The sequence below is a fragment of the Strix aluco genome, chromosome 3 (assembly GCF_031877795.1).
Source record: "Strix aluco isolate bStrAlu1 chromosome 3, bStrAlu1.hap1, whole genome shotgun sequence".
Classification (NCBI taxonomy): Eukaryota; Metazoa; Chordata; class Aves; order Strigiformes; family Strigidae; genus Strix; species Strix aluco.
The window spans coordinates 29654478-29667693 of NC_133933.1; the positions used below are offsets into that span (position 1 = coordinate 29654478).

At 44.7% G+C, this 13216-nt stretch overlaps 1 protein-coding gene across 1 annotated transcript in view; it reads right to left on the minus strand.

Annotated features, from left to right (window-relative positions):
• The window catches only part of PPP2R5A (protein phosphatase 2 regulatory subunit B'alpha), a 48190-nt gene extending 46869 nt beyond the window's left edge, over nt 1-1321 (minus strand). The window contains exon 1 of the mRNA XM_074817945.1: nt 290-1321. Coding sequence (XP_074674046.1) covers nt 290-440 — 151 coding nt within the window. The 5' untranslated portion in view covers nt 441-1321. The remainder of the gene's footprint in view (nt 1-289) is intronic.
• Nucleotides 1322-13216: the final 11895 nt, after the last annotated feature.

Sequence of the window (13216 nt, forward strand, 5' to 3'; positions counted from 1 at the left end):
GTCCCCGGGGCAGCAAACGAGAACCGACCTGTACGACACTTGTTTACGTGAGCAGAGGAGCCGAGCCCATCCGCACGCAGAATTGCTCCTGCGGGGTCCCCACCTGGAAAGCCCCGGGAGCGGAGGAGGAGACGGCCAGAGGGTGCGGGGGAAGGGGACAAGCCAGGGCAGGCAGCGACAGGGCAAAGCGGTGTCAGAGGAGGCAGCCCTGGGCGGCCGGGAGCACCGGCACCTGTAGCCCCAGGGCTGGGGCGAGCAGGGGAGGGCCGGGAAGGACGCCGGACCGTACCTTTGAGCTGGGGCAGCGGCGAGAGCTCCACCTGGCTGCTCTGGCTGCGGAACTGCGAGGAGCCCTGCGAGCGCTTCTGCCTCTGAGCCTTGCGCACCGATTTCCGTGTGAAGCCATCCACTTTCTCCGCGGCAGAGATGGCCGCCGACATGGCTGGGCGGTGAGGCGGCGCGGGGGGACGTCGCTCTCCAGAAGCATATATTAAAGCGGAGGAAGAAGCGGGCGAGCAAAAAAGGGGCTTTAAAAAAAAAAAAAAAAAAAAAAAGACAAAACCAAAAGAAAGCCAAGTCCTCCCTGCCCGCGTACACCACAGCGACGCGAAGAAAGGAGGAGAGGGCTGGCGTCCGAGCGGCGAGCGGGGCGGCGGCGGGGCCGGCTGCCGGGGGGCTCCTGGGTCCGGGCTGCCGCCTGGCTCCTCAGTTCCTGCTTCCCTCGCCGTTTCCTCTCCGTGCGGAGCCGGCTGCCGGGGAGGCGGAGGAGAGCGGCGGCCGGCGGGAGACCGGAAGGGGGGGAGGAGGGAAGGGAAAAACAAACAAACAAACCCGACGACAACTTTGCCCGGCGGGGCGGGCAGGCGCCAAACTTTCCCGCCGCGGGGGGGTGAGGGGGTGGAATGGGGGACGACGGACACGGGACGGACCGGGCTCCCACTCTCCTTAGGGCAGGCGCGACGAGAGCCGCCGCGGGCCGGGCTCGGCGGCGCCGCTGCCCCGCTCCCGCCTCGCTCGCTCCGCGCCCCCCTCAGTCGGTCTCGCCTGCGCCAGCCCGCGCCGAGCCCGCTGTCATCGGCCGGACTCGCCCCTGGGCCGAGCTCGCCGGGGAGGCGGCTTCCACTCCCCAGTCGCTCGCTTCCACACGCCCCTTCTCCGCCTTCAACTGCCGCCGGGCGCTCCCCGCGCCTCCGCCGTCATCCTGCCCCCTCCCGCTCCGCCGGGGGCCGCCAGGAGTGTCTCCGCCCGCCGCAGCCGCGCCGCCAGAGCCCCGGAGCCGGCGGGCGAGCGGCCGCACAACTTGCCGGAGCGAGTGGAGTTGAGGGGAGGAAGGAGGGGGAAGGGGCGGGGCGGAGGCGACCGCCAAAGGGGCGAGAGGAGCCGCCGTCGCTGACGGCGCTGGGTGATTGACGGCGCCGAGCAGCCAATGAAAGAAGACGATCGTGGAACACCCCCCCCCCCCCCCCTGCTCAGGGCTTTGAGGAGGACGCGGGAGCTGGTACGCGCACCGTGGATGGCGTGATTGACAACACGCTTCTCCAACCGAGAGGAAGGGAGGTGGGGTGGGCGGGGTTTTCCTGGCCCACGTAAAAGGCGAGGGAAGGAAGGGGAAGGGGTGGAGGTGGTGGGTGGGGCGAGCGTCGGCCAATCCGCGCCGGAGGGCGGTCGCGGGGCTGGGCGGGGGAAGCGGCCAGCGGCCAGCGGCGGCGCGGGGCTGTTGGGCGCGCGACGCTGCCGTTACCGGGCCGCCCCGTTACCGAACCTCCCCTGGCTGCAGCCGCCGTCGCAGGCGGCGAAGGCCTTTTTCTCCTTGCGGAGCCCGAGCCCGCTCGCTGCCGCTTGTGTGGAGACTTGAGCCGGCGCGGGGGTCGGCGACGGGGAGCCGGCGCAGCCGGGATCCCGGGCCGGGGCTCTCTTCCCGCCGCTGGCGCCCTGCCCCGGCCGGGTGTGGGCTGTGAGGGGGTGGTGCGAAAAGGAGGAGGAGGAGGAGGTGCGAGCGGAGAGGGCGGCTGTCCCAACGTGGGGCCTTGCCCCGGGGCCCGAGGCACGCCTCCGCCCCTGGGGCCGGGCCGTGGGCGCGGTGAGTGAGCCGGAGCTCCGGGCTCCGGTGTGCCCTGCGGGGCGAGGCCTGCGAGGCAGGGCGGGGCTCGCCTGGCAGTGCTGGAGGAGCTGCTGCTGCTGGGAAAGCAGCACTCGCGCTTGGTGCTTTCAACGAGCCGTTAGCAGCCGCACACCGCAACGAGATGATGCTCCTGGCTGGCGGGGGAAACCGCCGGAGCGGTGTTTAACTGTGAGCAGGGCGCCCCGGGAGCCACGGCAGCGCGCGGATGTGTTTCATGTCATCTTCAGACTACTTCTTGCCCACCCGCCTGGCACCTCAGCGTTTTTGGTCGTCTTCACATCTCCAGATGAATTTGGCTCTCGGGAGTCTCTGTTACCATGGCGTTTACTTTCTCGCACTGAGTCAGTCTCGTTTTGCAGGCTGAAGGCACAAAACTGCCTGAAACAAGCACGTGCTTAACTTTCAAGGAGTAAATATTTATGGAGTAACTAATTCTTCTGCTTTGTACAATTTCCATGGTGGAGGCTGGAGTTAGGCTGTGAGAAATGAGAACTGTGACTGCTGCAGCAGATGTAAATCATGATGGTGCATGCAGTACAGGGCTGCATTAAAGCCTGACTTTTGCTCGGTCCCGCTTCCGTATATGAACAGCCCCTCCTTTTGAACTGCAAACGTGGGAGCCCTTAGCTTGTAGCTGTTCACGTAGAGATAAGTTTTATGCACATCAGCACATTTCTTCTCACTACATAGTTTTAGGTACCAATTCAGCAAATAAGTATTTGTAGTATTATAAATACACGCTCAAGTTTCAGTAGCTGTGGTGGGACATAAATACGTCCATACGTGCTTGTTAAATGCCTTCATGAGTTAATCTTTATATGTAAAATCAAAATCCAAGTGTAGATTATAGCTTTATGCAAGCATACAAGCTGACTCTGGAAGCCTCTTCAATATAAACTTTTGTCTGTGTTTCCTTCTGTCATTCTTTCCTTTTTCCTTTGTCAGCAAAATCTTTACTAACTTTTTAATGTATGATTATTTGTGCACCTCCCGTCTTTTTTGCTTTTGGTGAAATAATCTTTAGCCTTTGGAAATAGATGGAGAGTACTCTAAGAGAATTCTTTTCTGTATACTTCAGACTCAATTCTGGATACAGCGTATCTAGAAATGATAGGGGGTAAGTGTAATATACTGTTATCTTTCTTGTAGGTGTATAGACTTTTTATTTCATTTTTTTAATGTGTTACAAAAGACAGTCTTTAGACACTAGTTCTTTAAACTGCTGGCTCATGTATTCATTGCAGTAAAGGAAACCCTTACGTGGTTAATTTGCATTTCACAGAGTGCTAAGGCCCAGACCCTGTATCGGTGTGTTCCTCTGTTCTTGCCTGCCCTCCAACAGCTGTCATTTTCTTCTGCATCCATTTTTAGAAAGTGACACTGCCCAGTGTGTCCTGTATAGTGTTGATTGGCAACTCAAGCCTTGCTGCTTGTCCCTAGTGTAAAAGAGCCCACCTTAAAGTTTCATCAATTAAATATTTTTGAATTTGTTAATGAAAAGCCTTATATAAGTACTAAGTAACGTAAAAATACTTTTCTGAGATTTAAAAAAGTTACTAGGCTTTGGAATGGCTGCCGTGCTGTTTAAAACTATGTTGTAAAAATCTGTTGAGTTGAAATTCATGATGCAAAGACCTCAGTAAATAATAGATGTAGTTTTGCAATGATGGGATTTTCATACTAATTGTACTGGAAGATATTTTCAGACTGTATCTTCGTGTATCACTCATAAAAGAAGCATTGGTGAAATGTGAGTCAGCCAAACAAAAAGAAACTGTTTCATTCTCTCAAATAAATGAAAAGTGGTTTTAGCTCTTGAGTTTTCTTGTGTTTTTTTTAATGTAACTCTTCTGTTTCAGAAAAGAATCATCAGCAGTTCTGTAGGCCAGCTACAGTTTCCCAAACTGAAATGGTAATGTTTGAATTAACGTACACTTGAAATAAGTGGAATTACATGGATGTAAGAAGCCATTGGAATGTACAGGCCTGTGGGACTGGGGTATTTGGAGAAAAAAATGAAAGCAGGAGCTCTGACTGGCAATCTGAAATAGCTGTGTTTGAGAAGGCTGAAGATTGCCCTTCCCCGCTTTCTGCACATACTGCTTCCTACACAGCTGTCGGAGCTGCTCTGAGTCAGCTTCTGAACCCCCTGGTTTTTAGAGTGTATTTAAAGGCACACGGTGATGATGCCAGGTTATAAGCCGCTGGCTCCAGATCCAATTCATAAAAGTCTGAGGTGGCCACAGAGAATGTTGTGAATAGTAATTTTATGCCAAGCTATTCCCACTCTTAAGTTGGAGCCCTCAATATGCGCTGAAGCATTGATTCTGCAAAACCTCATGTATGTCTCTAACTTGACTGGGAAGAAAGCTCATTATCATTCATAATCATTATTCAAAACGGAGGAGCAACATTCTGGAACAGATTTAACTAAAAGTCACATTTGCAGTTCTTTTCATTCAGTCATAGAGATTTATTTCCTGCACTTTCTTAGCATCTTTACCCAAGAGCGAGACCTTTGGAAAGGTGCATGAGAACATGACATATCATTGACTTACAGAATCCTGAGCAACTTGTCTTAGAAGTGTGGTGCTTTGAGTACCAGGTTGCTACCGAGTTTTTGCTACAGGGAGTTGCCTGGTTGCCAGCAGACGAGGAGTTAACTATAGGTCTGCTTTCCCATTCCTCTGTACAGATGCTCGGAAACCAAGCTACAAGAAATCTAGCTCTTCTCAGAGACAGTGGGAGGAATATTTTAGTAAAGAGGATGCCCTAAGTGGGTGAACCCTCATCCAGAAATGTTTGTGGAGAGAGGTTATGAAAACTTACTTTTATTTCCTTCTCAAAATGAAAATTTTTAAGGAAAAGCCCTGTTGGCTGCAACTGTGCTTATATTTACTACTGCACCACCCCATCAGTTTTTTGGGGTCTTTCAACTAACTTAAAATACCTTCTGGGCTAAGGCTGTGCTCTTTCAAGCATGCATGGAATTAAGTTTAAGCACTTGGACTGTCCCAGTAAAACCAAATGAGCTGTTCACATAATTCAGGTAAAACTGTATGTTTACATGTTCTGTGGTCTGCACTAGCTAGTCACTATCTAGCAGAAGAGTTCCCAAGTCTTCTGCTTGATAAATCCTTAAATATAGCACTGGTTATCTCAGGGACCATCTGTCACCTTCCTCCCAAAGCAGGATTTGAAATTCTGGGATTGGAATTCAGAGATTAATTGGTGAGACCGTCTTTGTAAGGGCCCTGAGTTCGATTTCCTTCGGCATACCTATGAATACGTCATTACAGTCTTTCCAGGCAAAACTATGTGTATGGGTATGTGCAGGCAATGGGTTGTTAAAACTAGCTCTGATTCATGTTGTTATTTTAAAAACCTTTAAATTAAATTTTCTGTTAGACAACCGGTGTGATTGTGTTACAAATAAAAAATGTATTATAAGAAGTTTGCACACACAGGCACACACACACTCGTACACTGATTATCATAAGTGATAGTCCGATGAAAATGTATCCCAATTAACTCCTTAATTTTGCCTATGTCTTGAACCATCATTTTTGGGTGGAAACAGTGCTGAGAACTCAACAGCAGTCTTTCTGGCTCGGTAAGAGGCAAAGCATCCCTTAGGGATATAGGTTTACAACTAAGCTTTCAAAGTCAGTTAACATCTTTGCCATAATGACATTTCCTTAGCAAAAAGCTACAGAACATGAGCATATGTGTATTTATTAATCTGTTCTCTGTGCTGAATATTTGTTTGCATTTTATATATAAAATGGGGAAAGATCTTCAGCAAGAGGAGTAGATTCATAGTATTTTTAAATGTAACAAAGGGCACTTGTATTCACTGAAATGCAAAAAAACACCCTCTAACCAACCAACCACCACCACTACAAAACACTGTAGCCCTTCCTCTACCACTTTCTAAACGCTTCTGTCTGGGGCAAACCAGACCTTTGTAAATGCCATTGAGCGCTATCCTCAGCATTGCAGTCTTCTATAAAGATTGTTCAACATGGCATTTAGAAAATAAAAGGGAACTATTTCTGTTATGAAATGTTTGCATGTAAAAGCGAACACCTGGAAGCTTGAGTTCTTTCAGAAATAATTCCTAATGCTCAGTGAAGGGAATTAAACAAACAAACAGCAAGGTTTATTCTGTCAGCTTCTCAGCGGGCTAACAAGAATTACTGCATGCTAAGAATCAGCTGCTCTTGGAAACTTAATGAATGTGGCAGCCAGAAAAGTACGAAATGTAGCCAAGAGATGTAAAGCAGATATATAGGCTGTAACAAAGAGAAATGAAGAGGATTGGGAAATCTCTCCATAAATCCAAGGTGGAAAGAGTTTGCTGTACCAGGGTTTCTGAGCACTTTGACAGTGTAAAATACTTCTGTAAGGAATTGGTTTTGCGTCTTGAATTGTAATTCTATTCCCTTGTAATTCTATTCTCCTTGGAGAATAATAGCAGAAAAGTATTTTTATATTTTCATCTGTGTCTGCTGTGATTTAGCAACTGGAAACAAAGAGCCAAGTCTGCTGAACAGCCAGTTCTCCGTGGCCCACTAACAAGTGGGCTGGCACCCATTGTCTGCAAATCTGTCCTCTCTAACCAGGCTCAATTTCAAACTATACCTTTCCAGGGGCATTTTTTAAACCTTTTTTGCAAAAGCAGAATGAGTGCTATTAGTAGGGAGAAGTCTTAAATATTGATTAATTATAATCAGTCCTTTACCTCCCAGGTTAATGAATGAAATCAAGTCACATGCACTTGTAGATACTACTAATTTATCGTATAGGCTATGCAGCTTTTGTGTGCAGTTCTTTCACGTTTTCAAGTTTTTCTCAACTGTATTGGAGCTGCAAAAGAGGCTAATAAAAGACAGCTGTGGTTCTTGCGTAATAACATGACTCCCAGAGCTGGATCTTTAGATGGGGGAAAAAAGAAGTAAGACTTGAAATAAAGTGGTAAGCATGGGTAAGCACACAGAAGAGATTGATGTGAGCTTTAGAGAGATGTAAATAACGTTTATAGTAATGTAGTCATTTGTCCTTTTGTCTGTAACATCTAAAAATATTTATTTTTGCCAGCAGATGAAATGCATGGTCTTGCTGAGATTTCAGAAGTATGTACCTCCATGTTAGGATTGGTCTACCTTGGGGAAATGTACTGCCTTCCCTGTAGCAGGAGAGCCACAGTGGTCGACTTAAAGCAGCACAGTAATGCCTGTGATTTTTCCTTATGTAGATGTGCTCTTAGTCATTATGGTAAAGGCAGCGGTGCTTGTTTCTGCCACGGTGAAATGTGACATTATAGCAAAAGCTGTCTCTCACGTCATTGTCTAGAGCAGGACCCCAGCGTTTCCCTGCTTTCGCTGAAGGATGAAGCACCTTCGGTGACCTGACTTGCTCTCCTTCCAGCGGATCTGACACCACAGTCACTAAGCACAGACCGTGCAGCAAGCTCACTTAATCCTACCCGGCGAACACGTGAGCCACAGTTTGTGTTTCAGTCTGTAAATTGTTCTTTTGTTTTGCAGGCTTTACTGAACACAGTTTTATTTCATGTGACTGTGCTATTTATGGAGGAGTAAATATTGCCGGGGGTCTATTTAAAAAGGCCAATGACCTGGATTTTTTTCCATTTGAATTATCTCCAAGAGTCAGACATGCTTAACAACTGATTTTTTTCCCTTGTTGCTGTAGATTGCAATCATTTCTAATGTCTTAGATCAACACCAACCAAAAAGACAGAGATTTTGAGAGAAATAAAGCTTCATGTAGTACAAATGTGATTAGACAGTATGCAACCTTGCCATTTTTGGAAGAGATGAATTTCATCCTGAATTACCAGTTGTCAACATAGCATGTTTTTAACCTCTGAATATTTGCCTTTTCATACCATTATCGTAATTTCAGTTCATAACTCTAGTTTGTTACTTTTCTTTTTACTTTTTTTCAATTGTTTTTCCACATATTATAAATAAATAAAACCTCATGTTTTCAGAAAGGGAAGATTTAAAGAGAGCAAATGTTCTTCTTGCTGCTCTTGCAATCTAAATAGCAGTATTGCTTTACTATTTAAGAAGCAGAAAGTTAAACATTGCCAAGAAAGTAGTGCTATATTTCCACTTTCAAGAAAGAGCTTTGTGAATGCAAACAGGTAGTCAAATGTCAGGAATATTAAATATGTTTGAGTATTCTTAAAAGATGAGTCAACTGTATTTTTTTAATATATAACATTTTTAACAGTGTAGGGTTGATCACAGTAAATATAATGGACTCCAACCTGAAATTTTCCTGTAGACATACTTATCTTTACTCGGTCATGTAGAATCATAAAAAGATACAGTTTTCATACTGAATGCCATTCAGTATATGTTCTAAAGTTTGTGGAGTTTACCATGCTGTTACAAAGTACCCTGGCTTCAGTGCAAAGCTGGCTTCAGAAGTCCCAACCCACTTTTTCCCTGGAAGGGTGGAGCAGGATGGGGATGGGATTCTCTCAGGCCAAAGCCATCATCTCACCTGACCACATTTCTTCAAAATCTCATCTTTACAGGGGAAGGAGCATACTGGACAACACTTAGATAATTTTAAACCCTTATGAAGTAAATGATGAGAACATCTTTAATATTATTCTGGCTCAAAGCACACTGCGCCATGGAATAGCCATGCTGTACAAGTTGCCTGTGCATAAGTCCTACCATTCCTGCTTAGCCCTTCAGGAACATGCCAACAAGCAATGGCAGAACTTCTTGTCCTGTTGATGTCCTAGGAAAGACGGTTAGTTCAAGGTGTTGGGAAAAACATTCCATATTGCTAGTCAAACTAATAGAAATTTCAATTGACATTTCTTCAAATGAAACAAAATGGAAGCCTTGGAAAAAATATTTTACAGAGAATAAAGCCTTTTCTGAAGGTTTTCCACTCGAGCCCATCACTGATTACTTTGACCTTCTCATTTTTAGTGTCCCTTTTCAAACACTGGAATTGACCAGTAGGTTATTTCACATTTTAAAAAGACATCATCTTCCTTGAGTCAGAATTGTTACTGTGAAATGAACTGCTGTCAGTGACACCTACAGCCTCCATTAAGATGAGTCGTACAAGTGCTGTTTCATTCTCGATTGTAACATATGTTTTCAGTTCTCATTTGTATTACTAAACAAGAGTTTTCAGATTCTAACCCAAACCATCTTTCAAAATTAAATTAGCTAAACCCTAATTAGCCAGCACTGATCAGAACAGATTGCAATGACTACATATGCTACCCCAGTCTATCTCTTCGTTAAAAAGCTGCCAGCTTTTAAGGAAAGAAAAAAATTCAGAATACATTCTGTCTTAATAGACCTCAGAACTGTCTGAGGTGAAGCAGAATGATTATAGTATAACCAAGCACCTGCTGTAATTCCTTTCTAGGTTATTTCTCACTGATTAATAAGTTAAAACATAAAACAGACCTTGAAGGAAAAATATGCTAAACTGTTTAGTAATGTCTGCCCTCATACAGGGGTATCTCAGAATCTTCTTCCATTTTCCCCCTTCTGTAAAAACTGGTGGCCTGATTCTTCTCTACTGTAATTTTTGGAGGCCATAAAGCCACCAAAGCTGACAAAGATACATTGACACAAAATGTACTAACATGTCATTAAGGACCAACTCCTCAAATGAGCCTGAAGGCCAGATTTTATAATAAAAAAAAAATGTAAATATGCAGGAATGTATTTTTCTGAAATTAAAATCTATTTTTAAATTTCAGTTTTTCTTTAGAATTATCGTTAAAGTGGGTGTCTGGAAAGCAAAGCCATGCATTTTCTTACAGAACAGGTCGTCATCTGAAGTACAAGCTGATCTGCCAGTAAGACTTGGTGCTGTTCTGAGAGGACTGGTTCTAAAGGCAACTCATGATCCTGATCTCCCTGCTACAGTTAAAAACATTAAATGTATACAGGGATAGGACTGGACTAAGACTATACATATATACAATCTTAAATATATATATTTGGTATAGATATTTATATATTCTGAAATATATATACTTCCAGCCAGGATACCTCTACCTACTATTGGCTTGGGTTAGACATCTTGCTAGGCTAACATCCATCTCCATAGCCATTGCCTGTCTGATTGCTTCTAGTGTCCTACCACTGCATTATGTTAAATGACAAATTTGTATTTAATTTTATACTGTATGTTCCATTCTGGTTATTCTGTTAAGAGTTAGTTAAGTTCAAGACAGTCCCTTGATTTGACAGAATAAAAGGGTCTGCAATGTCCCTTTGCACTGGGCCGCTTCAGCAGCTCTTCATTGAGTTATCTGCCTAATAATTGCAGAGTTTGGTGTCAGGTCTCCCAGGTCCATGCAATCCTCAACACCAAGTATCTCCAACAAAACCAGATGCATTTGCTGTACCCTTCTGCAAGTTAATGAAATGATCCGTAGGGGTCCTGTCCCGCCATGAGCAGGAAATCACACAAGGCACTGGTTCCCAGCCTTTCTGTTGCTGGTGCCCATCGATGTTCCCTCCTGGTGCCCCTCTGTGCTGCGCACACTGCCTCCTTCCTCCCCTCCTTGCCTTCAGCATCTTTGTGCTGCTTCTTGTGGGGGGTGCTGCTGCTGCTGCCTCCCCTCCCTTTTTCACCCGGGTGGTGTCCTGCTCTCCTACCACTTCCACCAGCTGCAGTCAGGATGATTTCTGGCCCTCATTCATACGAGTCTGTCCTGAACTTTCTCTGCCCAGAGCTGGCATGAGTCGCGCAGAATTTATCAGCCTGCTCCATGCCTCACCTGTGTTACAGGCATTCATTAGTTGGGAACCAGTGCAATGAAGTGTAGCACTGTGCCTGGGTCTACTCTGCTTGTCTTAAAATAATAATGATGATTGAGAGGGCTTTCATAAGAAAAATAATTGCAATTACCGTTTCCATAGGATGCATCACGCTGTCACTGTATGCACTGCCAGCTTGCTACCCCACTGCCTGTGGAAGCTTCTTGTCTTCTGGGGAGCCACCACTGGTACACATCCTTGAAGCAGCTTAGAAACTTATGAAATAGGAGAGTATTTCATGTCTGATAAATTAAGGCAATCAAGGAAAACCATAATTGGGTTTGGACATGGATTACTTTGTAGATTAAAGACATTTAACATGCATTTATCACAAAATTGCATCAATGCACCTGAGCTGATACAGTGTGTGAAAAATAAGGCAGAAAAATGTTAAGTGTTATTTCAACATAATCGTTGGTAAAACTGATCCCAAAATATTCAGCGCTGTTATGATTTCAATGGTATGAATTAAAAAAATAGACTTTGTTGCATTGACCTTGTTGCTCCTCTCTAACCTAAGAATGATTACTCTGACTTTTGGACTTTTATGGCTGGTAAGAAGCATCACTAGTAAGTTTGCTGAGTTGAGAGTTTTTAAAGTACTGTCACTGTGTCCTGAATTTCTTGTATAGTATGTTTTTATTCTGTCCATGTCAACAGCTGTACTGCGCCATGGGTCAGATGTCATGCTGTGGAACATAGGCCTGCTTTTCCACTGTACAAATTGAAGTGTTCAGAAAAAGAGAGGGGTATAATTAAAAGATGTCTTCCAGCTTTATTCAATACAGGCACAGTTGACTACTATTCTAGATCACTCTAACGAATAGAAGATGGTATCACTTCTTCTGACAACTTCTGTTGATATTCACTGCATTTCCAAAATAATGTAGTCAAATTGCTATAATAACAGCATATATTTATAATTTCTGTGGTTGGAAATGACCCATTCGTACCTCCAAATATGTACCTTAGATCAAAAATTGTTTTCTGTCTTCAGCAATTTTTATCACAGAGGTTTCAGAGGATGTATAAGTTCTCACCTTCTTATTTAAAAAGTATCTTCACTGTAGTCCAGTGTTGAATGGGCTGTTGTCTACACATATAATTACTAAACACTACAAAAAACTGTATATTTCTTTAGTGTTTGTTTGTCCAACAGAGCAGTGGGGATTTCAAACACAGATATTTGGTTCTGCAGTTTTATTATTGCCATTGACTACTTTTTTTGTAGGGAAAAAAAAGGGTGAAATTTCAAAATCATTGTTACCGAAGTCTTACTTAAATATTGGTGTTAATTGACTTGTCTGATCAGCTGCTGTTTATGGGACTAAAGTAGGCTCAGAAATGAGTGCTGCAATCTGTCTTAAAAAAAACCCTAAAACATCCCTTTTAGACAACATTTAAACGCTGTTTGATCCCAGGCATATGGGGTGGCCAGCATGTTCTACACATCTTATGAATTTTGGACAATGTTATTATGAATGTCGTATTTTTAATGTGTAACAGACGGTTTGCTGACTGGGTCTATACCACATACTTGTCAGAGTGATGAAGAGCCATTGTCTTTAATGGCTGTACCAGATAAAGTGGAAAGTTCTCAAACAGGAAGAAGGAACAGAAATTAAGAGAATGGCAGTCCCAGAGGGACTCACAGAGGGAACAAAGGAGAAGATTTATTAAGTTCTTCAAAGGTTTTGAATGGGAAAAAAAAGGTGATTTTTTGAAGCAGAGAAAGGAGGTGCAATTTAACTATGAGACCCTACAATGTCAGAGAAAGGAATCTTGATTTTGACGAGAAGCAGTGAAATGCAAGAAGATTGTAGATATGCTAGAGGATGTCTGACATATTGCCAAATAATGCTGTGGAAATGGAGGCTTGGAAAATATTGTTTATTATTATTGTGTGCATGACTGTGTATTTCTTTTGTGAGCTAAGTGCAAAGTCACTTGTTTCAGAGTTCAGTACAAAGTCTACATGGCTATGAACCCTGCTTTGCACAGACACCCAGAGACTTACACACAGCCTGAACCTATGCAGCTGCAGGCACCTACTTGAGGTGTGTAAACGTTAAGCCTGCTAACCAAGGCTCCCTCTAGTCAGTGGAGCAAGCTAGGCACTCTGTAGTGGAAACTCACATCTCAGATGGGCTGAATTGCTCTCTAGAGACCACCTGTCTCTCTACACTGACTACAGAAGTAGCTTACCATGACCATCATCTCATGTAGGTGCTGGGCATGACTTGGCCAGGTCTTT